Raw genomic sequence first — 27051 nt, 5'->3', positions numbered from 1 at the left:
AAATGAAACATTATTCAGCCATAAAAAGTAATAGAATATTGATACCTGCTATGACATGGATGAATTCTCAAAACATTATTCTAAGTGAAAGAAGCCAGTCACAAAGTACCACACATTATATGACTCCATTCATGAACTACCTGGAAGAAGTGTAGTGTTTGCCAGGAGCTGGACTAGGGGGATGGGGAGTCACTGTTAATTAGCACAGGCTTCCTTTTCCAGATGATGAAAATGTCCTAGAGTTAGATTGTGGTAATTGATGCATAAATTAATGAATATAACCTGAATTGCACCTTTTTTTTGGTGGGGAGTAGAGGGACCAGGACCAGGGACTGAATCCAGGGGCGCCTAACCACCGAGCCACATCCCCAGCCCTTCTTAGTTTTTATTTTGATACAGGATCCCGCTAAGTTGCTGAGGCTGGCCTGGAACTTGAGATCCTCCGGCCTCAGCCTCCATGTGGCACCACCGCCTGTCGCCTCACAGCCTTTGATGTGAGAGTGTGGCAGTGCCTGTTGTCCCTGACTGGCAGAGAGGTACTGGGCTGCAGGAGCACCGATGGTCACTTCCCTGGCCTCCGCCTTGGCTTTGCTCAGATTCTCCTGGTCTGAGAGAGCTGGGGCTCCTCCTGGCTCATCGCCGCCCCGTGAGCAGCCAGCCTCAGGCTGACAGGCAGAGCAGCCCAGGACTGGCAGGGCCTTCCAGGTCCAGGGCACTTACCTTCCTCATGACCTGGTGAGCCCGTCTTCCAAACATGTGTCGAGGCCCAGTTGACCTTGTTCTCCAGGTTTTCTCTTCCTTCAGTTCCTTGCTGAGCTCATACCCCTGGACTTCAACACTAACATTCTAAAAAAGATCTCTGTAGATCTTTTTAAGAGATACCTCTTCTTTTCATTAACACTTCAGCCCTCAAAGGTCCTCTGTGCAGAAATTCCTGTGAGTCCTCAGTAAAGCCTCCAGGGTTTGCTCCTTCAGACCTGGGACACCTGCCCAAGGCGGTGCAGAATCCACCATAGTGAGCCACACCAAGACTCATGGTATTTGCAGTGTAATGAAGGAACTGTAAATAAAAAGTAGGCAGTTGCCTGGCGCAGTGGCGCACGCCTGTAATCCCAGCCGCTCAGGAGACTGAGACAGGAGGATTAAGAGTTCACAGCCAGCCTCAGCAATGGCGAGGCACTAAGAAACTCAGTGCAACCCTGTCTCTAACTAAAATACAAAATAGGGCTGGGGATGTGGCTCAGTGGTCGAGTCCCCCTGAGTTCAATCCCCAGTACCCCCAAAACAAAAAATAAATAAATGAAAGAAAAATAGGCATGTAACATTTCAGGTGATGTTAATTGCTTTGGAAAAAAATGAGAAAGCAGGGTAGGAGGATAGTGTTGGCTGGGGGAGGCCCAGTGCATTCTGGGGAGATGAGGTTTCTCAGAGCAGCAAACCCCAGCACCCTAATAGTCTGGGAACACATGAACTCATAGGCACACCCTGACTGGGCAATATGGTCAGGCCACCTCCCAGCATGGTGGCCTGAGCCACAACCACACCCAGCCCAAGGTTTCCCCCTTGCCCTCTTCCCCTCCTCCTCCTCCTTCTTCCTTTTCTCTTCTCCTCCTTCTCCTTTCTCTCTCTCTCTCTTTCTTTCTTCTTCTTCTTCTTCTTTTTTTTTTTTTGTACCAGGGATTGAAGATTGAACCCAGGGGCACTTTTACTGAGTCAGATCCCCAGCCCTTTTTATTTTTAATTTTGAGACAGGTTCTTGCTAAGTTGATGAGACTGGCCTCAACTTCATGATCCCCCTGCCTCAGCCCCACAAATCACTGGGATTACAGGCATGCTCCACCACACCCAGCCCAGGGTTTTCTTCTTTCAAGGTCAAGATGCCATTTCATACCTACTAGGATGGTCACAATTTAAAAAAAAAAAAAAAAAAAGAGGGGCTGGGGTTGTGGCTCAGAGGTAGAGCGCTTGCCTAGCACGCGTGAGGCACTGGGTTCAATTCTCAGCACCAAATAAATATAAAATATAACTAAACTATAACTAAAAAATAAATATTAAAAAAAGAAAACAATATACAATGACAATGTGAAAAGAACCGGAATTCTTGTGCATTGCTGGTGGGACTGTCAGATGGTGCAGTTGTTGTGGGGTTCGGTGTAGCTCAGTGGCAGAGTATGTGCTGAGCATGTGCAAAACCCTGGGGTCCAGCACAACAAAATAGTTACTTTTAGGATTATCGTTTGACCCAGTAATTCTACTAAACATATATGCCCCAAGAACTGAAGGCAGGACTCAGGGGGGTCCTGCACACCAATGTGCACAGCAGTATTATTCACAAGAGTCAAAATGTGGGAACAACCCAAATGACCCCAAATGGATGAATGAATTAATAGATGTGGTCTGTTTATCCACATCTGTCCATTCCATGGAATATCATGCTGCTTTAAAAAGCAATGACAGTCTATCACATACAACAAGAGGAATGATCCTGGAAAATGTTCTGCTAAGTGAAATGAGGCAGATGGAAGACCAATATTGTATGACTCACCTTGTATAAAATATCTAGAATAAAGTCTGAGAGACAGAACATAGAGACAAGTTGATCGGCTGTTGGGGGACAGGAGAGCCGGTGTTCTTCTGCCTAACAGGTACCCTGTTTTGGTTCGGGATAATGAACTAGATAATGATAATGGTTATACAACTGAATTGTACACCTAAAATGGTTAAGAGGGTAGGTTTTGTTGTCTATAGTTTACCACTATTAAGAGAAAACAGCAGGCCCTGGCCCTGCACAGCGAGCCCTTAGCAGGGATCTGGAGAGTGAGACTCTGGTGAAACTGCGACCCTCAGGTCCAAGCACACCCTTCTTGACAGTGTGCAGCCCAGGCAGCTGTCTGGCAGCCAAATGAGGTAGCCCGAAGGTGACAGTCATCAGCGCCAGTCTCAGAAGTGGTGGCTGTGTGCGGGTGGCATTGGAGGGTTTTTAATTGCTTCTGAATTAATATGCTTACTTCTCACCCCTTGGGCGCTTGGGTTTAATTACTGTCTTAGGTCACATATGCAAATGAATCTGCCATCATTCCTGGTCCCAGTGGACAGCAGCCCTGATTACCAAGCCCTCCCACTTTGCAGTAAGACTGGCAGGAAGCAGCTGAAATGCAGCAGCCAGGCAGGCCTCTGGCTGAGCTGACAAGGAGCTGATGAAGGAGGCGCTGCCCCACATTCTGGGTCTGGAGAAGCTGCAGAGTTCAAGGTTGTGTCAGGGGAGTCCTTGCTACCTTAAGGCCCGGGGAGGTGGTTGTCAAGGGCGGAGAAGCCCCAGAGGCCTTGATGTCAAGAACCCTTGGGGACTTTAACAGAAAAGGAAAGAGCTGGGTAGCTCTCTGTCTGCCGAGAGCCAAAGGGCCCGGTGTTTCAGGCTCAGATGCTTGGAGGGCCAGGCAGGTAGGTCAAGGGGGGCAGTGTGCAGGGAGGTCTGTGGCTGTGGAAAAGAGGGGCCAGCGCTGCCTTCTGACAGTGTGGGCCCAGTGTATTTTCCAGTTCTGCAGAACCCAGCAATTGACATTTTCACAGGAAATTGTTGCTTCAGATTTTGGCCACTAAGTAGAATTAAAACAATAAAGCAAAACCATAAGGTTCCTGGGTCAGGGATGGGGTAGGATTTACTGGGAAGGGGTTCAAGGAACTTCTGGGGGTGTTGGAAACGTTCTGTCACGATTGCAGTGATGGTTACAAGTCTCCCATTTGTTAGAACACATCAGCTGTACACTTGAAGGTCACCTGGTACTGGATGCAGTTGTCCTTCTACATGGTTGGTTGAATGGTGCAGGGAAGAGCTGTGCATGGCCCTCCAGCCTGGGCTTGCTGGAATGACTCCCACAGAAGGGTGGTGAGAAGGACCATCTGCCACCGATGGGGCAGTGACCCGAGGACACACCATCAACATCCACAAGTGCATCCATGGAGCAAGTCCCTTGGGCACTTGAAGAGATCCAAAAATTTTCCATGAAGGAGACAGGACTTCAGATGTGCACAATGATACCAGGTTCACAAAACCACCTGGGCCAAAGGAATAAGGAAAGTCCCACTCTGCATCCGCATGCAGTCGTCAAAGAGCACGACTGGATGAAGACTTTCCAAGTCAAGCTCTATACATTGACCACTTATGTAACTGCCTGTTACCACTTTAAAAACGTTTAGAGACTGGGCAAGGAGTGTAGCTCAGTGTCAGAGAGCTTGTTTAGCATGTGTGAAAAGCTGGCCTCCATCCTACCCTTGAAAATAAAAGCCCACAATCATCATGGGTGAAAACTACCTGCTGGTTATCAAAGTTATAAAGCGCTCACAGGAACCCAGGGAGAAGTGCTGGGACCCACAGGGGCAAGTCAGTTTAACAAGACCCCTGGAACTTGACATAGCCTGAGCACTTTCCTTCCTTTCGCTGCGTTCTATACCTTCCATAGCTGGGCACATCTGCACCTCATTGTTAGGCTTAATAGCTTTGTTCTGAATGGCAGCCTAAGTGGATGAAGTAATTCGTAGTACTCTACATATATGATAATTGGTGGGTGGTATTAGTAGTACCATTATAAATTTTTTTTTAGATGTTGATGGACCTTTAATTCATTCATTTATTTATATGCAGTGCTCAGAATTGAACCCAGTGCCTCACACATGCTAGGCAAGCGCTCCACCACTGAGCCGCCTCCCAGCCCAGCAGTACCATTTTGTAGATGGGGAAGCTGAAGTGCAGTTGTTGAGTAGGAGAGCCAGGACCCGGGGCCACACAAGCCTAGCTGCATCCACATGCTCTGCCACCACGCTGTTCTGCTGCCATGTGGCCACTGTGGGTGCAGCAGGTTTGGGGGTCCCCACAGTCTGGAGGAGAGCTGAGCTGGCTGCATGCACAGGGCTGGTGGAATCCACCGCCAGGACACAGGCTCCTGGAGGGGCCCTCCCTCAGCCACCATCTTCCTGTCTCAGCTGCATTCTAGGAAAAGGACCAGGGCTTGGTCTCCTGGAAAGCAGGCATTGTAGTGCTGCCTGGTCCTCACCCACCAGGGTCGTCAGGCTCTGCTGCACACTGGAGCCAGCTGGGGGACTTTTAATTGGTCTGGGGAGAGGCCTGAGCAACAGGAGCTTTCCAGGGGGTTTCTAATGTGGCCAAATTTGAGAACCACTGCTTCGAAGTTTTAATTTACTTTTGTTCTAATGTCAGAGGATCAGAATTCAGAGGTCGGAAAACAACCACAGATGAGAAATATATGCAATGTGGAAAAGTATTTGTAATACAAAGTAAAAAAAAAAAAAAAAAAAAAGAAAAGAAAAAGAAAACAAAGCAAGCAGAGAACACTAAGAAGTGCCAGTGAAACCGTTTACTTTGAAAACACTTCCTGTGTGCCACTGCGGTCTGGAGACACACTAAATCCAGGCCACTTCTCAGAAAACCTGGTATTCATATTGCCTGTGCTCCTTCAGGCAGGTCCCTGGGAAGAGGCCCACTGGCCTGCAGTCCTGGCCAGCTACATCTGCCCATCAGTGTCAGGAAGTTCACTCAGTCAGCTTTCCTAACTCCGGTGTCTTGGTGTGCTAAGCTACCCAGTCCAACCTGCAACCGAAATGCCCCTAGCCCTGACTTAGCAGCCTTCTTCTGGGGTTGAGTAGGTTGGAAAGGTGCTATCTCTACTTGCCCCTGACCTCAAGAGCAATCAGTGCCTTTATCTAGTAGTCAGAAAATGTGACATTAAACCAAATTTAAAAACACCAATGGTTGTCAACTTGAGCATGATCCCAGTACCAAACTAAGCATTACTGTGACATTGTCCACAGCTGCAAGCACTCAACCACTGAGCAACAACATCAGATCTTTTAATTTTCTCAGATAGGGTCTCAGTAAGTTGCCAAGGCTGGCTTTGAACTTGAAATCTTCTTGCCTCAGCCTCCCAAGTAGCTGGGATGACAGATTGTACACCACTGTACCTGGATCAGTAACCTTTCTTTAAGATATATTTTTTTAGTTGCCAATGTTATTTTATATAATGTTGAAAATCAAACCCAGGGCCTCACACATGCTAGGTAAGTGCTCAACCACTGAGCTACAATCCCAGCCTCAGATCAGTGACTTTTTTTTTTAAAGGAAGGGGGGGGGGGAGAAAGGGGAAATAAATCTTTTTTGTAGATGGACACAACACAATGCCTTTATTTTTATGTGGTGCTGAGAATTGAACCCGGGTCCCACCAGTGCTAAGTGAGTGCTCTACTGCTGAGCCACAATCCCAGCCCAGTGAAAGGACAGCTTCCCCTGTGCCCTGCGGCTCCATCCCTGCCGACTGGCTGCCTGAGGGCCTCCCACTTGCTCCACCAGGCACCCCCCAGCACAAAATCCAGTTCTTTATGTGTTGCTCCTCATCGTGATGGTTCCTTGGGTTAAATCCTGACTGAAGGAGCCATGAACACAAAACATCCACAAGGGGGCCTCCTGGGTCTGGGGATGTGGCTCAAGGGGTAGCATGCTCGCCTAGCCTGCATGAGGTACTGGGTTCGATTCTCAGCACCACGTAAAAATAATAAAAAAAAAAAAATATTGTGTCCACCTAAAACTAAAAATGAATATAAAGTGGGCCTCCTAGTCCCCAACTATGCACTGTATTAAAATACAATTCAAGTTACTTTCTTTGACCAATTTATTTCAGGGGAAGAAAAATGTTAATATAAGACCTCTTCAAGGGGCAGGTAGCTACCACAGCATTCCACCTTTCATTTAAATAAATGTATTTTTCATGCGTGTTGAACATCATCCTACAACTGTGCCTTCTGCAACATGAAGATGAGGTGGGCATTAGCTGCAGGTAGATAAGAGCACTTTAAAGAACTTAGGAACGGACTTTGAGGTTCCAGGACCTCCTAGATCTTCCCCTTGCCCTCCCAAGAGCTGTTTTTGAATCATTCCACCTGCTCCCCGACCCAAACAGAGCCAGCAGCACTGACCACTGGGAAGGGAGTTCCTCTGGCTTGCACAACCACTTGGTGGTGGCCTGGACATCCTTCAGGTCTCCTCTAATAGCTTCGCTTCTGTGCTTAACTCTGGGAACCAGCATGCCTTGGCACACTCGCTGTTCATGGACCTTCATCTTCCTTAAGGTGCATACGCCCTCCACAGACACAAACTAAAGCCTCCAGCTTTTCCAGGTTTGTACCCCACTGCCCTAAGGGCCCTAGGAACCATGTCTCTCTCACACATTCACACACACACAGAGGCAGTGTTCTTATGGGTCACTGAGGCTATTTATTTTGCATATGAAACCACTGGGGACCTTGCCTGTAGCCACACTGGAGGAGCACATAGTTCTGGACACCTGGTGGGAAGCAAGCTGAGAACGATGATTCAGGCCAGTCACATGATTACACTGTGAGGGTTTCCAACAGGGCTCTGGGTGGTCACCTTGGCTTCTGCAGGAGCACTAAGGAACTAGTGGTGGGAGAGGGGAGCTAACCACCAAAGGCCCCACAAGCACTGGTGGGGGCTCGAGCTGTCCACGCTAAGTCAGGAGGAGAATCTAATTGAGGATCTAATCTCCAGACAGTGCCGAGGGCTCAGGCCTGCCCCAGCTTACTCAGCCAGGGGGTTTCGGAATTTCCTGCCGGCAAACTTCGCCTTGTCACCCAGCTCCTCTTCGATTCTTGGAAGGCACAAAAGATAAACGGAGAGGGAGTGAGGAGGGCTGGTCAACACAGGAGGCTTATTTCTCAAGTGCAGCAGGGACTCCCAGAAAATGGGAACCCCTTCTGGCCTATCCAACTCATTCCTGAACCCGGCTGTTCCCAGCAAGCCAGGAGCAGCTGCTCCGCTCCCCTCCCCCTCCCCCTCCCCTCTGAAGGGCAGAGAGCAGACACCAGTATGAGCACTTTGGGAATACAAAATTCTTAACATTTTTTTTTTTTTAAATGAGAGAATCACCCAGTTTCCTCAATAAACATCTTGGGAAAAAAGGAGGGGGGGAAATTATTAGAAGACACAAGGCACTATTTGGGTCCTGGTGCCCATAATGAACAGGAATCTTGAGATGATGGGGGAACAGAATCACTGCTACACAGGGGCCATATAATAGGGAGAGTGGCTTTTCTGAATGCATTGAAACCTTTCAGGGTAAAGTTTTGAAGAAAGAATAATGTGGGAGAAGTTTTAAAATAGATGCTCCTTTTCCCTCAAAGTGCAGAAAAAGTAACTTATAAAAGGGACAAGTGTTCCTGTGTCCTGGGACTCCCCAAGACACAAGGAGACAGCAAAGGGGGCCAGGGCATCCAGCAGCACACAACAGCACGCACACCCACCCACATGGCCCTGGTTTCCTATCCTCAAGACCAAGTAAGGTGGAACAGTTATGACTGTCAAAGGGATCCAGTTCTGCCTCCCACCAGAAAAGGGCAGCACGGATGAAACAGGCTTTTGCTATGGCCTGGCATCGTCAGGCACCTGAGAGTCTGTGCTGGCCCTGTGCCAACCCCAGGCCTGATTTCCTGTGATATGTGCCCAGTGCACACACCCCCAGACCAGAAGTGGAGGGCACCACGCTTAGTGCAGACCCTGGCCCCAGCCCTCTCAGGGAAGCCTCTTTACCTGAGGAGCTGGTTGTACTTGGCCAAGCGCTCAGATCTGCAAGGTGCACCAGTCTTGATCTGCAGGGAGAAAGCAAAGGCTGTGCTTGCTTGTGGGGCAACGGGAGGGCACCACAGTGGAGAACAATTTTTAAGGAGGACCCTAAGAACATGGAGGGGCAAAGCATCCAGGCAGGGCATTTGTGACCCTGTTCTGTTCAGGATTGTTAGCCATGGCAGCTGTACAGAGGACAGTATCAACAAGAGGCAGAACCATCAGCTCCCACCCACATTCGGGCTTTGGGTCTTCCCAGGGAACTGACATCTCAGGAAATCAGGACAAACCTTCTGCCTAAGGAGCCCTCACCTGCCCAGTGCAGAGTCCCACCACCAGATCGGCAATGAAGGTGTCCTCAGTTTCCCCAGAGCGATGAGACACCATGACGCCCCAGCCGTTGGACTGGGCCAGCTTACACCTGAAGTGCGACAAATCCGAGACAGCATGAGCTCCCTGCCCGCCCTCACCAGAGCCCAGCAACAGGGGGTGAAGCTGCCGCAGCCCCAGGTCAATCAAACCCTGGCGTTAGCCTCCTGGTTGGGGAACAGTCTGCTCAACACCCCAGCCCCCCATGGTGCCACCACCTACTTTGGTGTTCAGCTGTGAACCCTACTACACTTTCAGGGTACCCTAGTCACCCCTGCGAGGCACTCACGCCTGGAGGGACTCAGTCACTGAGCCGATCTGGTTGACTTTGAGCAGGAGGCAGTTGCAGGACTTCTCGCTCACAGCCTTGGCAATGCGCTTGGGGTTGGTCACAGTGAGATCATCGCCCACCACCTGGATGCCTGCACTATCCGTGAACTTCTGCCACGCTTTCCAGTCGTCCTGGTCGAAGGGATCTTCGATAGACACCACTAGGGAAGGAGACACACTGTCAGTGAGCTGGCCTCTGGGCCGCACAGCTGGAGCCCTGCTCCTCGGCTCACAGCCCCCGCTCCAGGCCTCTCACAGCACAGACAGTGCCTGTGAGAGGAAAACACTGCCTACCAAAGCTGCAGCAGCACAAAGGTGGCTAGCCTGGGCCCATAGGGTTTTTCTCTTAAAGGGGAATATTTACCTGCCTAGATGGCAGGTTTATGTAGTATCACTGAGAATAAGCACACAGGTAGAGCACCCATCCATTATGCACGAGGCCCTGGGCTCAACCCCCAGTACCACAGTATTTTTAAAAAGCATGAAGGCCTGAGTTTGGGTCTGGGCTCAATCCAAAGTTCCCAAGTGCAACAATTAACTAAGGGAGTTAGACTTCTGGGTCTGAACTCCTGCCCCACCAGTTGCTGTGCACCCTTGGGCAAGTTATCATAACAGTCTGTGCCTTCAGTTTCTTCTGCAAAACGGCAGGGGCAGTCCCTATCCTCTGTGCAATAGGTACAGCACAGCCTGCTCACAGGGCCACGAAGGACCCACAGCTTGGCTTCCCCCTGTGCGAGGGAGTGTGGACTGCATCTGCCCTCTGCGGCTGTGGTGACAGCGTCTAAGGTGCACACCTCTTCACACGATGTCCCTGCTGGTACTGAAAGGACCATGTCCTAGAGTCCTCTCCACAGTAGGAACCACTGTTATGTGTGCTATGTTCATTACCCAGAAACCCCCGCTTGGGGAGGCATGTGGGCATTCCGTAGAGCACTCACCTGGGTAGTTCTTGACAAAGGACTTGTACAGATCAGCCAGCTGGTCAGGTGTGATGTACCTGCTGGGGTCATCAGGAGACTTGAAATCCAGGTCATACTTCCCAGATCTGTAGAACTCAGAGGCAGCCACATCCATGCCGATGACAACCTTGTCAGTGTAGCCAGCCTTCCCGATGGCGGTCTTCAGCAGCTCCAAGGCTGGGGAGAGGAGCAGCAGTGTGGTAACATAGACGGTGGCCACGTGGGAACCAGAATAGGACCAGGAGCTTGCCCCAACTATCAGCTCTGAGGACACCAGTTATTTCCTTCTGTCCCTCAAGCATCACCTAAGAAAATAGCCCTTTCTCATGGACAAATGCTCTCAAATTCAGCACCTAGGACAGCTGAGATGTCCAGGATACAGTTACAGTGAGACTAGCAGAGATCAGCTGTACCAAGGACAGGCTTTAAATAGAGCCGAGGCTGGGATCCAAGAGGGAGTCCTGGGCAGCAAGGGCCATCTCCAGGCTGTTCCACCGAGATCAGGACTAAGGGCTGCCTCATAGCCCCGAGGCTCCTGCTCAAAGACCCCCTCCAAGCTCTTAGGTTAAACCATTCAAAAGGAAGGAAGCAGGCTAGGGGGGTGGCTCAGTGGTAGAGCTCTTGCCCAGCATACACAAGGCCTGGCTTTGATCCCCAGCACCACCATCAAAAGAACAGGAAAAAAAAAAAGGGCAATGTTCAAAAAAGACACACACTAAACATCAGGGAGAATCTGCCCTGTACAGATCTCCCACAGCTAAACCAAGGCAGGACCAGGGTCTCCTCTTAAGCTTCCTATGGCTGTGCATGCCTGCAATCCCAGCTACATGGGAGGCTGTGGCAGGAGGATGGCAAGTCTGGGGCCAGCCCAGGCAGCTCACATCAGCCACAGCCTCCTAATTGGGTTCTACCACCACTGAACTTGCCCTGTGCACTGATGGGAAGGAAGGTACTCCTTTGCCTTCTGGTCTCTGGCTTATTTTGGCCCCTACCCAATGAGTCCCCAGATGGAAACTTCCCTCCCAACCCTGTCCACAGGGTCTTACTCCTGCGCCCCAATGGCAGGTCCTCCAGCATCTTTACCTTCTTTATTCTCCAGAATGTTAGGAGCAAACCCGCCTTCATCGCCCACATTGGTGGCATCTTTCCCATATTTATCCTTGATGACGTTCTTCAGGTTGTGGTAGACCTCTGCTCCAATGCGCATGGCCTCCTTGAAGCACCCAGCGCCCACAGGGAGGATCATGAACTCCTGCATGGCCAGCTTGTTACCAGCGTGAGAACCACCGTTGATCACATTGAACGCCTACAGAGAGGTACCCGCAAACCCTCCAGTTACCATCTGGGTCACAGAGGAGGCAGGCTCCAAGGATGGCTGTGGAATGCTCACTAGGACCTAAGAACTGCGACAGTTCCCATCAGGAGGAGCCGCTACACAAGTGCACTCTCACCCTGACAAGGAAAACACTGCTAGTCCCAAAGAAAGGCCTGGGCACAGGGAGATGGGAGGTCACTGATCATGCACTTAGCAAAGGGCAGAGGGCTGCTCTTTGAGGCTGAGACCTTCAGGGCCCCCTTATATCCGCTGTGCTGGGAATCACGTTTAGGAAATCAAGGCACAGGGGCTCTTGTATCCCCAGGAAGAACTCCCACCCCCCCATTTAAAAAAAGTTCCAACGAGCCACTCACCGGAACTGGCAGGATGACTTCTGAGTTGCCAGCCAAGTCGGCGATGTGGCGGTATAGAGGCACCCCCTTCTCTACAGCACCAGCTTTGCAGACAGCAAGGGACACACCCAGGATAGCATTCGCACCAAACTTAGCTGGAATGGAATTAGTTAAATTAAGGGGCTTCTGATTCACCAAACTCTCTGTCACTGGCCTTCACCTGTGAGTCGCCCCCCAGCTGTGCTACCTCAGATGGCATTTAGAGCAGGTAGGTTCCTTTCCTGATCTCTCATTCCAAAGTTTAAATGGCATGTCACATGGACCACCTATTTCCCAAGAGCCTCTTCCTGCTGTCTCCTGGTTATACTCCAGAATCGAGCATGTGACTTCTCAAGGTGAGGCAAAGAAACAGAAGAGTCAGCCTGTAACCAAGTTTCTAGTTCTGGATTGCACAGCCTCTTCCTGAGCTTTTAAAAAGGTCTCCAGGAGATCCCAATCATCCCCAGCAAAGACTTGGTAACTCAGGCCACTCACATTTGTTTTCTGTTCCATCCATCTCGATCATCAGTTTGTCAATTTTCTCCTGCTCCACAACATTCAGTTTCTGCAGGGGAGAGAGGAGGGTGAGGGCCAACCACAGAATCTTTGCTCTCTGCCATGAAATCCATCAAACTTTGGAATGGTGCAGAGTCACAATCAATTCTGTGCTCATATGGTAGTATGTACTCAGTGTGTAGGGGCCATGGGTCCTCTCCTCAGCACCAAAAGAAAACAAAAAACAAACACACAGACTGCCTTTTACTTGCTTTATGGTGTCTGGCATTTCTCTTGGCCAACAATGGAGGCTGTACAGCCTACCTCCTGAGTCCAGGGTCACATATACCAGACAGACTTGCCTGGCACATGCTATGTAAGCTATTAATACAAACAAGAGTAAGTCTTTAGGGGCAATAAATAACAAAGCTCACTGTTCACTCAAATAAGCTGGGCCTTGCAAAAGCTGGGTTTGTGGCTGCCTCTCTTGGCTAAGACCAAATGACAGCCATTCTCTGATGGGATTGTGATTTTTGCAGGTTGTCTAAAACCACTTAACATAAGTGTGAGATAAGCACCTCACCATTGAACTACCACCCCACTCCCAAAATGAGCGCCTTGAAAGCAACAGTTTTGGGACTGGGGTTGTAGTTCATCAGTAGAGTACTTGCATAGCATGTTGTGAGGCACTGGGTTAGATTCCCAGCACCATATAAAAAATAAAGGTGACCATCTACAACTACTTTGGCAACTTAGGGAAGTCCTAAGAAACTTAGTGAGACCCTGTCTCAAAATGCGAAGGGCTGGGGATGTGGTTCAGTGGTTAAGCACCCCTGGGTTCAACCCCTGGTACCAAGATAATAAATTTAGCTTCAGCACTGTTTTAAAAACTTTATAAAAACTTTGTGGCTCAAGTGGTAACGTGCTCGCCTGGCATGCGCGAGGCGCTGGGTTCGATCCTCAGCATCACAAAAAAATAAAGATTTTGTGTCCACCGAAAACTGAAAAATATTTTTTTAAAAAAACTTTATAATCCAACCTAATGATGTATGGTTTTATATGTAATGTCCCTTACATATCCTCATAAACAATTCAGCTAAAAGTTTTCCTGGAGGGGCCCTGCCTTAGCCTTGCCATTTGAGGGCACAGAAGGGCAGAACAAGGAGCACGAGGAGGTGCTCAGGAGACCAGAACAGAGGGTGATGTAGGCTGAGTGGTAATGAGGAAATTTCATCTAGGGACTCACAGGTAGGACTAATTAGACAGTGCCACAAAGGCCAGAATAAGCAAGTCGGAGACCCTGAAGGCAAAGGAACACCCTCTTCCCATCGGCACACAGGGCAGATGCGGAAGGACCCGATGCCAGGAGAAGCAGGAGACTGCTGTGGCTGGTCTGGACAGCGTGAGCTGACCCTTCCCATCTGGGGAGCACAGCAGAGAGAATGAAGGGCCACAGGAAGTTGAGACAAAAATCCCTGAGGTTGGTTGTCAGGTCCCCAGCCCTATTTTACCTACAGCACCTCTCCTTTTGTTTCACCTACTGAATTTATGTTTTTATGTAGGTACTGGGGATTTACCACTGAGCCACAGCCCTAGCCCTTTGATTTTTGAGTCAGAGTCTTACACACACGGGCCTCAGGTTCAATCCCTAGCACTATAAAAACAAATACAAACAAACAACAAATTTGGACCTAAGTTCTATCAAGACAGTTGCAGGGAAGGGGGTGGGGGAGAAAATCAAGGGCTCTGGAGTGCTCTTCATTCCTCTGGTCCAGTTCCAGATGCTATTAGAAGTGGACACTAGACAGGGAGCAGGTTAGATTGTTCATGCACAAAACACTCCCAAGCACAACGGGAATCCAACTGGCTTCCACAGCTCTCAGAATAAGCTCTGTGAACAGAAGAGGCCCTGGGCCTGGAACTTGCCCAATTGGTACTGATGTGCATTAGTTACTAGGAGAAGGTCCTACCTTGCTAACCAGGGCAGGTGCAATAGTTTTATTGATGTGCTCAACAGCCTTTGAGACACCTAGAAGGAATAATCAAATCAAATTACATTAATAAATACAGGCTTGAGCAGCACTGCTGGAAAAGCAGTGGTTATGCAGATCCAGAAGACCACCAAGACCCTCCTGACCTCTTGAAAATTCCACCCTAATTCCCCTAGAATCAACTTTCCAGCCCAGTCTGAGTGCTCTTACCTAGGACACCAAGGGGTTAGAGCTGCACAAAGAGCAACCAGCTCAGAATATTCTGAGGTTAGTTTGCAAGACCATGCACTGGAAACACCAGCCGCACACTAGACGATGCCCAACGGTTACCTGAGTGCACAAGGCTGGCGCCAGGAACTCATTAACATACTTAACGGGTCTGGAGACGCCTGCCCAGTAGAGGTGGACATAGAAGGAAAGAGAGACTCAGAAGAGAAGAGGCTGTAAAGGACAGGATGGGAGAGAGCAGAGACAGGAGGGCCAGGAGTGTCAGGGTCTGGGTGTATCTTCTGATGCTGGCCTACTGAACAGGGTAGTATGCCTACGTGGAGACAGCTCTCACCAAGTGGGAGGGGACACACGGCCTTCCCTTCTGCTGTGTTCCTCAGCCAACTTCACAACTGCCCTTCCCTGTGGCCCTTTTGGATATTCCCCAGTTGCTATTCCCCTGAAATCTTAATATTCCAGATGTGCTATAGCACCTGTTTATGATTATGTTATAAATGTCTGCCCAACCCAAATGAACCAATTCTCAGATCCTGAGGACCGTTATCACCCTGTTGAGAAGACATAGTCTAGCCCTCTGTGCTTTGTTGTGACATGGGTACTGGGCTTCCATCTCCAGAAAGGTCAAAGGTGCATAAAAATAACAAGTCAAACTGCACACAGTCAACCAGAGTCTGCCTAAACCAGAGCAGTGCTTGTGTGAATCAAGTCCACAGAAAACCAATTGTAATGACTCATCAGAAGGCTCCTGTCAATGGCAGGCCTGGGTCAGAAGGCCCAGATGCAATGGGAGGAGGGGAGACATTCCCTTGGTAGAGGCTGCAGGCCTTCTTTTCATGCCTGGGGTCTGTGGCCTGACTAGGAAGGAGTATTCCAGACCGGAGAGAAGAGCAATAAATAGACAGAAGCACTAAAACTCCTGGCCCAAATTCCCAGGCTTGGGAACCCCAAAACCAATAAGCCAGCTCTGCTGGCTCTCCCATATGCTGGCACAGTGCTTATTCTGACTATAGAGGGGATATACTACTCATTACCCCTCAAAACAGGGAGAAGGGGTGGGTTTGGGAAAGGGCAGGAGGGGGCTAGGGACAGGAAGCTAGCTCAGACTCACTGCAGAGGTAGGTGTGGGCTCCAAGCCTTACCCTTCCCCATGTAGCGAGTTTTGTCATTGTCCCGGAGCTCTAGGGCCTCATAGATACCAGTTGAGGCCCCACTGGGCACAGCAGCTCTAAAGAGACCTGGAGGAAAGGAAAAAAATATATTGTAATTAAGAAACAGAGCAAGAACACAAGTCCAAGTTCCTTCCTACTCACGGGCAGCATCTGTCACTGGGAAACACTGCACTGTTATTTCCTTCTACCGTCTGGGCAGCCCCTACCGCAAACCACAGGAGCTCCTCAGACCTGAATGTGCACATAGGCAAATGCAGACACAGGAGGAAGTCAAAGGCCTGCATCTCTAACAAGCCTACAGCTGGTGTGTCGGCCACTGGAAGCTCTGCCCAACAAAAACAGAACTGGAGCCAGGAAGGGAATGGAAGATGTTCTATGGCTCATTTGTTTCAGTTTGGACCGGGATCAATGCTATTTTGGGGTTCTCTGCCCAACAGGAAACTGGAAATTAGGGTGGACTGGGGAAAAGAAGGAACAAAAGACAATAAAAGGTACTAGTTCAGAAACACCAGGTAACACTGAACCACAATCTTGCAACTACAGAAACCAGCCCCCAGGCTCTTCCTGGAGAGGCACAGGGATGGCCACCTCTGGACTTTCTCAAGTTGTAAGGAATCCCCCATCTGAGGGCTGCAAGGGGCTGGCGAGGTGTGGGGACATGCAGGCAAATGGGTGACAAGGGAAAAACAAACACACACCACCAGAGTTTAAACCTGGTGATCTGCAATGACTGACTGATCAGCAGGACACAGCCAGGTCACAACCCACCTGCCACTGATCAGGGAAGAAGAAAGCAAGAGTGAATGGAGTCCATGGAGTCTGGGTGAGGGCACAGTGAAGTGGGCTCACCGACTGAAACAAAGCACCACTCTGGTGGGGAATGCTGATAGTGGGTGGTGGTTGGGGGGGCCCTGAGTGTTTGGGTGGGGCAGCGCTTACATTTTGCTATGAATTTAAAGAAGCTCCAAATATGTCAGAAAAAAAGAAAGGTGGGTGGGAACTCCTAAATCTATCATCTCTCAAATGGTAGCGTGCTCGCCTGGCATGCGTGCAGCCCAGGTTCGATCCTCAGCACCACCAAGAACTGAAAAAATAAATATTAAAAAAAAAAAAAAAACCCCATCATCCCGTGTTTTTTAAAAGATGCCCTCTCCCAACAGTCTTCCAGGGCTTGGCGTCTTTTTAAAGTCAACCAATTTCCAAGTGGAAAGTTCCACCTGCTGAATGAGCCAGGTATCTCAAGAAAGACTATTCATAGCATCCTACAAGAACCCTGGGTCTTCCCCACAGAGCACATGCCTAAAAGAAACCAGACTGCCCACCACAGGCTCTTGGGGAATGAAATGAGACTCCAGAATCCTCCGTGTTGGGAGGCGCTGGGGGAAGACAGGAAGGGAAGGACTGGGTTCCAGTTCCAGGCTTGTGACTCAGCTCTGACTGGCAGGCCCTGGTGAGCTCTGCATTGCTAAGTGAGACGTTGCCTGAGGCTCTTCCAACCACACCCACCACATCCATGTCATGTATAAAGCAGCCAGGACACTGGTGGAGGTGACACAGGGCTACAGAGAAGCACTGGATTTTATTCCTGAAGTGGAAGTTTTTAGGAGTCCCCATGTCAATGCTTTCTTTACATGGGAAAACTTCCCAGGGGGACTTACAGCCAGGTGACAATAAGAGCCTCTGAATTGTCCCTGACCGGGGGCTCAAGAGCAATGGACAGACACACCCCTCCCCTTTAGCCTCTCAAGGAGAGATCACCAAATCACACTCAATCTGCTTATTTGGTCACAGTGAGCTGTGCAGCCAACAGCAAGTGATGGGACCTTTTAGGGACAAGGTCTCAAGGCACCACTGACCTTGCATCCAGCAAGAATTTGCTTTAATATTAAGAAGCACTGAATGTGGTGAGGAAGCCAAGGCAGAAGGATTGCAGCTTTAGGCCAGTCTGGGCAACTTAGTGAGACCCTGTCTCAAAATGAAAAATTTAAAAGACCAGGACTTCTTGCCTTACAATCCCCTGATGCTTCAGGAATGTGTCTAGCACATACACGTGCAGACCAGTGAGAAAAGCTGCAGCATTAACAGGCTCATCATTGCCATCATAAGGCAGATTTTTAAATAAAGCATGGTAGAAGGAAGTAAGGAAAGAAAGGTGGCACATACCTTTTGAGGTGTAGAGGTCCACTTCAACAGTGGGATTCCCACGAGAGTCAAAGATCTCCCTGGCATGGATCTTCAGAATAGACATGGTGAATCTCTGTGGGGAAACACAATCCATATTTTACATAAAACACAATGCAACATTTGCTCATTCATTTAAAGGTTCTGAGGGCTCCTGGACCAGAAGGGTCTGCACTGGACAAAACACTGGATGTATGAACATTGCTTAGTGGAGACAATCCTGCTGGAAAGCAGTGGGAACTGCTCCTCAAAAATAAGTCAGAGGTCTATGGGTGCAGCTCAGTGGTGGAGCACTTGCCTTCACTGTTCTAGGCCCTGGGCTTGATCCCCAGCACTGGCAAAAAAGAAAAGCTGGAGAATGGGGTAGCCTCACATGTCACTCAGCACAAGCAGACCCTGGTTCAATCCCCAGCACTAAACAAATGGAGGAGGAGGGAGCAAAAACTGAAACCCAAGAATGTGTGCACCAGAGAGAAATAAATCCAACTGTTAAGATTAATGTGTGCTGGCATGCAGAATGTCTCTGAAATGGGTCACTGTCATCAGTTAACAATGAGGGTTGGCCTGGGAAAGGAAAGGGACCAAGAACAAATAGCTAGGAAGGAGGGACATGAAGGTCACAAGCAAAACCTTCTAGGATAATGCCAAGAGGGAGGCAGGAGGGAATCTGGTTTGTAGTGTAACGGAGAATGAAAAATTTAGGGCATGGTTTATTAAATTAAAATTGAAGTAACAGTAGGAGGTTGAATTAGTAGAAATTTGAGAATTAGAAATATTGAGTGTGGAGGCCAGGAAAAACTGCTCTTGTCACTTTCTGGGACTTTCAGATTTCGCAGTATTGGGTCTTTAGCAAAATAGGAGATATCATCTCCTCTCAAAAACTTAACTGTGAATGTTTTGATTTGTAAAAAGAGGAAAGGTTCTGTGAACACCAAGGGATGAAGCCTTCTTTGAAAACATCTTTAAAATAATAATGAAAGTCCTAAAAGAATGCCTTTTCTTACTTTTTTCCTTTGGGGCTCACCAAAAAAGAAACTAATCCAACAATCTGTAAAACTGAAGTGGACAAGAGGAACCAGATTAGTGTTCAGGAGCCATTATCTAGCTGGACTCCCCACCGACATCTCTGAAGGGTTCTGAGGAGAGAGGGGCATTTTTTCTTTTAAACTTTAGAATTAGATTAGGAACCCACTTTTGTGGTTTTGTTGTGGGTGCAACAATGGATTTCTGTTCACTAGACAAGTTAAAGTTAATCCATATTCCAAAAAGGCACTTATTTGGATATTCTTTAAATTTCTAGTTAACTTTGAGTTTGGCAAATTATGAATCTGCATAACAATTCAGCATCCACATTTACACTGTAGATTTTGGGTGCACGTTTAAGCACATCTTTATTTCAGTACCTCATCATTTGGATTCATTTTATCGATGTAAGATGAAATAATTTCATGATGTGAAAGGAAAAGGCGACATATCCTTTTTAGCTGCTTGGATTTAACTCCCAGCCAGGGGGCAGCACAAGTGGACCCCGACGGAAGAAGACCACGTGGAGGCCACAGGGAGCAGGAAGCTTTCTTAAAAGCATCCTTTCTAAGTCTGAGCAGGGCCCGAGGGTGGCCAGGAAGCTCTTGCCCAACTTGGGCGAGGTCCGCTGAAGGACTTCCCAATTATCCAACGTCTCTGCTGCAGCTTCCTCAAGCACCTAAGAAATACCGCCCGCCGTTGTAGCGGAGCAGCGACGGGGTGGCCACCAAGATGCTGGGCTGCAGACCGCGAGGCGCGGAGGGCGCGGGGCCGCCGCGGGGGGAGGGGAGGAAGGGCACGTCCCGGGCCTTTCTTCGGGTCCTGCCCCTCCCTCCACTTTGGTTAGAGCCCGGCTGGAACGCGCACCCGGGCCAGGTCTCTCCCTCCCGCGAACCTTGCACTCGGCTACTGATGGAGAAGCGCCCTCCAGTTCCCCGCCACGCGTGGGTCGCGTGCGCTGCGGACTTTCCGGGCCCAGTTAGCCCGCCCCGCGATCACTCGCTGACCCGCACCCTCCCCCACGCAGAGAAGCCCGCGTCCCACAGGTGCGCCCGCCGCCGCACCCCAGCCTCCCGCCCCGCCCGGCCCCGCCGTTCCCCGCCGGGGCCGGGAGCCTGCACGTGCCCACCGCCCCGCGAGCTAAGCCCGCCGCCTCTGATGACGCCCGCCCCCGAAGCTGGAAACCCCGCGCCGCCTACACTGCAGCTCCTCCCAAGGGCCCCTACCTGGCTGCTGGATCTCGTCTGCAAGGAAAGAAGCGGAGGGTGCTGCAGACACCGAGAAGAGCGTTAAGCCGGAGAGGTACCTGCGCCCGGAGTCCGCGACCTGCTCTCTGCGCCACCGCCCCGACTTCCTACGCAGCCCCAGAGGCCCCGCCCCTTCCCGCCTCCGGGGGACGCCCCCTCACCGTCGCCTCGCCATTGGCCAGGCGCGCCGCCACTCTGGTCCTCGCCTCCCGGGAAGGGGTGGGACTGCGGCTGCCGCCGCGGCCAGAAAATAGGGGGGGGCGACGACCCGGGACGTGGGGCTGGAGGACATGGTAGGCCCTGGGTCCCTAGCGTCTGTGGCGGGGTTTGGGTGAGCCCCCTGCGTTGGGACCCCCTGAGCCGAGCGGGGGCCGGCGCAGCCGGGGCCCCGGGGAGGGGCGTGGCGGCGCGGCCGGCATTAGGACTTGGGGCTCCGGCACGTACTCCGAGTCCTGCACGCACTCGGCGTCGCTCTGGCACTACACGTCCGGCCCACGACCTTGGTGACGACCTTCTTGGCCCGGCCCTTCTGCTGCCTCAGTGTGGCCACGAGGTTTTGGAGAAGCCCGCGGGGTCCAGACGTTGAGCGGCTGCGCCCGCGCTCCACTCTCGCGAGGGGCCCGCGGGCCACGTGCGCCTGCGTGCCTCGCTGCGGGGCCTGGCTGCCGCTAGCCACCCGCCAAGGTGACCCCGTCTCTTTGTCCTTGCTCCCCGGTTTAGACGCGAGTCTCAAGCCAAGGTAGCCAAAGGCAGATTCACTTTCCCTTGTTGTTACTCAATTTTATTTACATATATGTATATTTTAGTTGTTGAACCTTTGTTCATTTATTTATATGCGGTGCTGAGAATGGAATCCAGAGCCTCACACATGCTGGGCAAGCATTTTACCACTGAACAACAACCCCAGCCCGCAACTCAGACTTTTTGTTGTTGCTGCGGCTTGAACCCAGGGCCTCAGGCATGTAGGCACAAACTTTATCTCTCAGCTAGCTCTCAGCCCTTTCTAATGATTTTTCTTTTCTTTGGTGCCTGGAATTGAACTCAGGGGCACTCGACCAACTGATCTACATCCCCAATCCTATTTTGTATTTTATTCAGAGACAGGGTCTCACTGAGTTTCTTAGCATCTCCATTGCGGAGGCTGGCTTTGAACTCACATCCTTCTGTCTCAGCCTCCAGGCCTCTGGGGTTACAGGTGTGCCCGGCTAATGTTGCATTTTAAAAGGAAATTTCATATCCCCTCATCCTCCCCACCCCCCGGGCATTAGATCAGATTTACTTGTGAACATACATATAATGACTTGGGATTGAATAGGCCAGAAGGTTCAAGACAAGTAATATTCCATGGTGGTTTGGCAAATGAAAAACAGGAAGTATTGGGTGGGGTCATTTTTATCTTTCCAATCAAGAAAGAACTGATAGAGCTAATTGGCACATACCTGTGATTCCAGCAATTTGGGAAGTGGAAGTAGGAGGACCCAAATTTGAGACCACCCTGGGTGACTTAGCAGAGACTCTTTCAACATTTCAAAAAAAGGGCTGGAAATGGTAACTCAGTGGTAAAGTGCCCCTCAGTTCAATTCCCAGTAACTAGCATACACATAAACCTGATAACTATTAAAAATCAGCTCTGTGGGGGCTAGGGTTGTGGCTCAGTGGTAGAACGCTTGCCTTACACAAGTGAGGTACTAGGTTTGATCCTTAGCACCACATAAAAATAAATAAAGGTATTGTGTTCATTTACAACTAAAAAAATAAATTTTTTTTTTTAAATCAGCTCTGCTATTCACACACTCCACCCCAAGGATCATTTTCTTTTTATTTATTTATTTATTTTTGTGGTGCTGGGGATTGAACCCAGGGCCTTGTGTATGCAAGAGAAGCACTCTACCATCTGAGCTATATCCCCAGCCCAAGGATCATTTTCTTTTTTTTAATATTTATTTTTTAGATGTAGATGGACACAACACAATGCCTTTTATGTGGTGCTGAGGATCGAACCGGAATCCAGGTCCCACCCGTGCTAGGCAAGCACTCTACCGCTGAGCCACAATCCCAGCCCCCAAGGATCATTTTCTATTATGATCATTTTTGTGTTTTCTCAGGTCTAAATCTGAGAGCTAAAGCAATGTCATGCACCTCCCTATTTTCATATTGCCTTCCATAAAGGGGCTCAAATAAATTTATTGTACCTTCTGGTCAGCTACAAAAGCTGCATTTCCTCTTCAACCTCTAGCATTGTGGTCCTTGGAGCTCCTGGCCAGTGTTTCCATAGCATTGGGCAAAAGTGAAGGGCTATGAAGTCCATGGCATTTGCTCCTGATTAAGAAGCAACAGGAAACTAAAATGTTTCATTAAAGAATGTTATGAATTTTGCAAACAGTTTTTGATTTCACCAGCAATACACTGGAGTTTTTGGCTGCATAAAACCAGCCCCATGACTCAGCAACTAAATCGAGTTGTAAGCCTTAGGAAATCAGACAGATCTTCTTTTCAGAGCAATTTTAAGGTGTGGTCCTGAAAATGCTCCAAACAATCTTTTTTTATTTTACATTAAAATGGTTAGATAAAGATAGACCAACAGGGCTCTTGTAACTGATGTCTGGCCAGAACTGGTGAATCTAGGAAGAAATTAAATGCAGAACATGATCTCAGACAGCTGCTGTTTCAACGTTCTTGGAGGCCTCCACGCAGCATTCTGGGCCAGCACTTTGACCTCAAGTTACACCTCAAATGTTAATGATTGGTAGAGATGTTCTCAAACCATTTCCAAAATCCACAGGCTGCCAAATGCCCTCTTCATCTTCACAGCTCCTGGGACTTCCATTACAGGCCATGGGTTCATATTTGCCAACAGTCAGCACCAGGCTATTTACCTTGTTACAGGCATTTAGTTGTTACTTTTCACTTTCCTGAAATTGTTGAGCAATTTTTTTACTTTTCAAAGGCATTCATATAGCTGGTGTGCAAGGAGGGGGAATGAATGTGCAAGGCTATTGGAATGCCATTGTGTGTGTGTGTGTGTGTGTGTGTGTGTGTGGCTGGGGATTGAATCCAGGGTTTTACACAAGCTGGGCAAGCACTCTAACACTGAGCTACATGCCCAGTTTTGGAATACCACATCTTGAAGTTCTGCAATATATTTGTAATTGGATCCCAAGATTGAAGGAATGTGTATCTGCAGCAGTCTATTACTGATTCCAGTATCCGTAGTATTTATGTGAAAACCCATGGTCAGCTGAGAAATACCTCTTGATGAAAGAGGGTCTCTAGTCAGACAGCAAAATCAGGGAAGGATGAGGGGCTCTCAGAGAGCTAAGATACTATATGAATGCAGAAGGCTCCCAGGGGAGGATCTTGAAGGATGATCAGTCCTCATCAGAGATCAAGAGGGGTCCAGGTATATAGCTCAGTGGTAAAGTATATGCTCAATATACAAAAGGTTCTGGGTTCAATTCCCCAGCAACAAAAAACATCCAAGAGGTTTTTGTTCATCCCTAAGTATTTCATATACACCAGAGATGGCATAAAGTGAATATAAATTTGTGTATACTCAGGCTGGAATGTGGCTCAGTTGGAGAACACCATCTAGCATGCTTGAGGCCCTGGTTTGTATCCCCAGCACTGCTAAATAAATATGTCATGTTCTTACCTCCAGCTCAGAAATGGAACACTAACAGTCTATTAAGATTCCTTGTGTTCTGTGGCTCCAGAAGTAACTTTATGGTTTGTTTTTGTTTTGTTTTTTATTTTGAGACAGGGTCTTCTAAGTTGCTGAGGATGTATTTGGACTTGCAATCTTCCTGCCAGAACCCTTCCAAGGTGCTGGGGTCATAGGTGCACGCCACCATGTCCTATGCTTTTCTTTTTGTTTAATATTTTTTAGTTTTCAAAGGACCTTTATTTTATTTATTTATACACGGTGCTGAGAATTGAACCCAGCGCCTCACACATAATAGGCAAGCATCCTACCACTGAACCACAACCCCAGCCCCCTATGTTTTTCTTAAAAAAAAAAAAAAAAAAAAAAAAAAAAGGTTTTTAACAGTTTTTTTGAACTTTATATGAATGACATCCTATTGTTGGTAAATTTCTGTTACAATTTTTTTTTTTTTGGAGGTACTAGGGATTGAACCCAGAGGTGCTTTACCACTGAGCTATATATACCCAGGCTCCCCTTAATTTTGGTACCAGGGATTGACTCCAGGGGCACATCCCTGGCCCTTTTTAAATTTTTTGAGGCTGGTCTTGAGCCTGACTCTGCTGGTGTGCACCACCACATCTGGCTTTGCTCCAGGTGTTTTGCACAGCTTGATGTCTGTGAACTCTGTCTTTGAGGCTCCTTTCCTCTCCAGCTCTGTCATATTCCACTTGTGAGCAGCACACATTCTGATGGCCATGCACTTCTGTTTGCTTCCATTTCTCTCTGCTTTCCCGCTTAATACCAGCAGGGTTTATTACTATGAACTTAGTTGTGGATGTCTTCTGAGCATAGGAGCAGGAATTTCTCTAGGTCTTACACCTAGGACGTGTACCTAGATGTGGGATTGCTGGGTCATCTTCAATCTTGGTCTCTAAAGTATTTATATCTTTATGCATTTCTGCATGCAGTGAGCATATATGAGGTCCAACCCAGTTTTGTTTTGTGTTTTGGGGGGAGGAATCAAATCCAGCTCTTTGCATTTTTTCTAGAAATTAAATCCCCTTTGATTTCAGTTTACCAGCCTTTCAAAGTCCTCTATTTAAAGAAACACGTTTCCTCTCTGTAAATTGCAGTTAGCCTTTTGGATGGCTTTGAGGGTACTTGTTAGGGCTTCCTGCTGTCAATAGTCCCGTTCTGATGCCCTTTTTTTTTTTCCTTTTGATTTTTTGATGGTACTATGGATTGCACCCAGGGGTGCTCTAGCATGGACCTCCCTACCCCTTCTTAGGTTTTGTTTTTTTTTGTACCAGGGATTGAACCCAGGGGTGCTTAACCACTGAGCCACATCCCCAGACCTTTTTTATATTATTTAAAGACAGGGTCTCACTGAGTTGCTTAGAGCCTCACTAAGTTGCTGAGGCTGGCTTTGAACTTGCAATCCTCCTGCCTCAGCCTACTGAGCTGCTAGGATTACAAGGCTTGTGCCACTGCACCCGGCTTAGTTTTTATTTTTGAGACAGGGTTTCATTAAGTTGTCCAGGCTGCTTTTGAACTCGTGATGTTCCTGCTACAGCCTCCAGAGTCACCAGGATCTTAGGCGTGGCACACACAAGTGTGGCACCACGTTTCCCATGCCCATTTTAAAGCCAACATCAGCTAGGCAAAGGAGGGACAGGGAAGGGCATAGGTTTGGGAGACAGAAAGGAGAACACAGTACTGCTGTAAATGAAATCATGGCAGGCATTCCCCAGTCTCCCAAATGAGGGGATGGGAAGCAGGTGTCAGCGTAACTAAGACCTGGAAACTGACCCCTGGGGCAGCAAGGGGCAGGTGCCCAGTGAGCAGAGTCCCTGTGAGGAGTTAATGAATGGGGTCAGGTGAGGAAGGAGTGGTGCTGTAGACCAAAAAGGTATGGTCTCCAGCAAGCCAGTCTCTGTGAGAGGAAAGTGTCCCTGTCTTGGTCCCTGAGCGCTCTGGGCAGATCCTCCCAGGCCCTTGAGCACTTGCTCCTGTGTCTTGGAAGTGTTTGATAACACTGCCTTTCATCAGGAGAATGCACCCGGACTTCTCAAGGTGACTCTCCTCAGTCTGGGATAGATGCCTGGAAGCTGCAGCAGGTAATCTCTGCTTTCTACCATCTTCATCTGTCCCACCCTCTCACTGAGTATGGGTTCCACCACTGCTTCACGTAGACCAAGGTAATAAGAAAATTCTCCTTTACTCATCATGAACTGATAATATTACTTATCACCTGCCAGCTACCATGGCACTTAACATGTATAACTCATTTACTGCTGTCGCCAGGCTCATGAGTGACTTCCATGTTATGTACACATTCCCCCCCCCCCCGCTAAAGATGGAACCCAGAACCTCACTTAGACACCCAAGCTAAGTACACACTATACATGAGCAACATCTTCTCAAGATGTTGAGAAGTAACAGCTAGTGAGTGGAGGCACTGGGGGACCGGTCCAGGCAGCCTGGCTCTGCAGCCCTAGCCCCCAAAGTTTCAGCATCCTGTGCCTCCAAGATGAAGCTCACCTAATCCTTGGATTTGGAGGAGATGCCACAACACCTAGTCAGAGGAGTCTTCCTCTAATTTGCATATCTACACACGCTCTGCAAGGCTTTTTACTGTAACAGCTTCAGGATTTGCCAACCATGACTCAGGAAGCTTATGTGCCTGCTAGATGTGGAATTTCTTCTAGAACAAGTTTGTAGCTGGGAGGAGTCATAGAGGCCAGTCACATTGTATCACAGTATGAGTTCCAGTTACCAAATGTCCAACCCCATTTGAAGGATGGTATTAGCTGGTGTTTCTTGAGCAAACTCCCTAATTTTCCTACAAACCCTTCCCAGTTCCCTTGCAGAGAAGTTCCTGGGCCTTCTGCACTAGAATTCCCTGGCTAATCTGGGGAGTTCTGTTGTCTACTTAGTTTCCTGATGGTCAGGAAAATGCCAGTGAGAAAATGAAGTTCAGCAGAGCATTTGTCAGAGCCTCTCAGGAGATTCCTGTTGCTGGAAGAGAAATGCAGATTGAAGGCAAGAGTAGAGTTATGACC

The 27051-nt window shown here is 48.9% G+C and overlaps 2 protein-coding genes across 6 annotated transcripts in view; one reads left to right on the top strand and one right to left on the bottom strand.

Moving 5' to 3' along the window:
• Window positions 1-7259: 7259 nt before the first annotated feature.
• On the bottom strand, window positions 7260-22647 carry Eno1 (enolase 1). 5 transcript variants are annotated; one of them, XM_046424704.2, is made up of 12 exons: window positions 22539-22647; window positions 18059-18152; window positions 15866-15961; window positions 14478-14536; window positions 12508-12577; window positions 11995-12128; window positions 11389-11611; window positions 10285-10482; window positions 9306-9507; window positions 8960-9068; window positions 8615-8673; window positions 7260-7676 (listed from the first exon to the last, which is right to left on the bottom strand). In XM_046424704.2, the coding sequence occupies exons 2-12, from the start codon at window positions 18141-18143 to the stop codon at window positions 7607-7609; spliced, it is 1305 nt and encodes a 434-aa protein (XP_046280660.1). In that variant the 5' UTR covers window positions 18144-18152; window positions 22539-22647; the 3' UTR covers window positions 7260-7606. The 5 variants fall into 5 exon arrangements, with proteins under 5 accessions (XP_046280660.1, XP_046280661.1, XP_058428664.1 ...); XM_046424705.2 differs by lacking the exon at window positions 22539-22647 and adding an exon at window positions 20791-20903; XM_058572681.1 differs by lacking the exons at window positions 14478-14536; window positions 22539-22647 and adding exons at window positions 14829-14887; window positions 20326-20482.
• Ca6 (carbonic anhydrase 6) overlaps window positions 20605-27051 on the top strand; it is a 60850-nt gene continuing 54403 nt past the window's right edge. Inside the window, exon 1 of the mRNA XM_046424753.2 lies at window positions 20605-20639. The gene's annotated coding sequence lies outside the window, so the exon portion shown is untranslated. The remainder of the gene's footprint in view (window positions 20640-27051) is intronic.

This window comes from Marmota monax, unplaced genomic scaffold (assembly GCF_021218885.2).
Source record: "Marmota monax isolate L192 unplaced genomic scaffold, Marmota_monax_Labrador192_F-V1.1 WCK01_AAM20220418_F8-fsc00080, whole genome shotgun sequence".
NCBI classification, from domain to species: domain Eukaryota; kingdom Metazoa; phylum Chordata; class Mammalia; order Rodentia; family Sciuridae; genus Marmota; species Marmota monax.
This window is presented reverse-complemented; position numbering and strand designations above follow the sequence as displayed.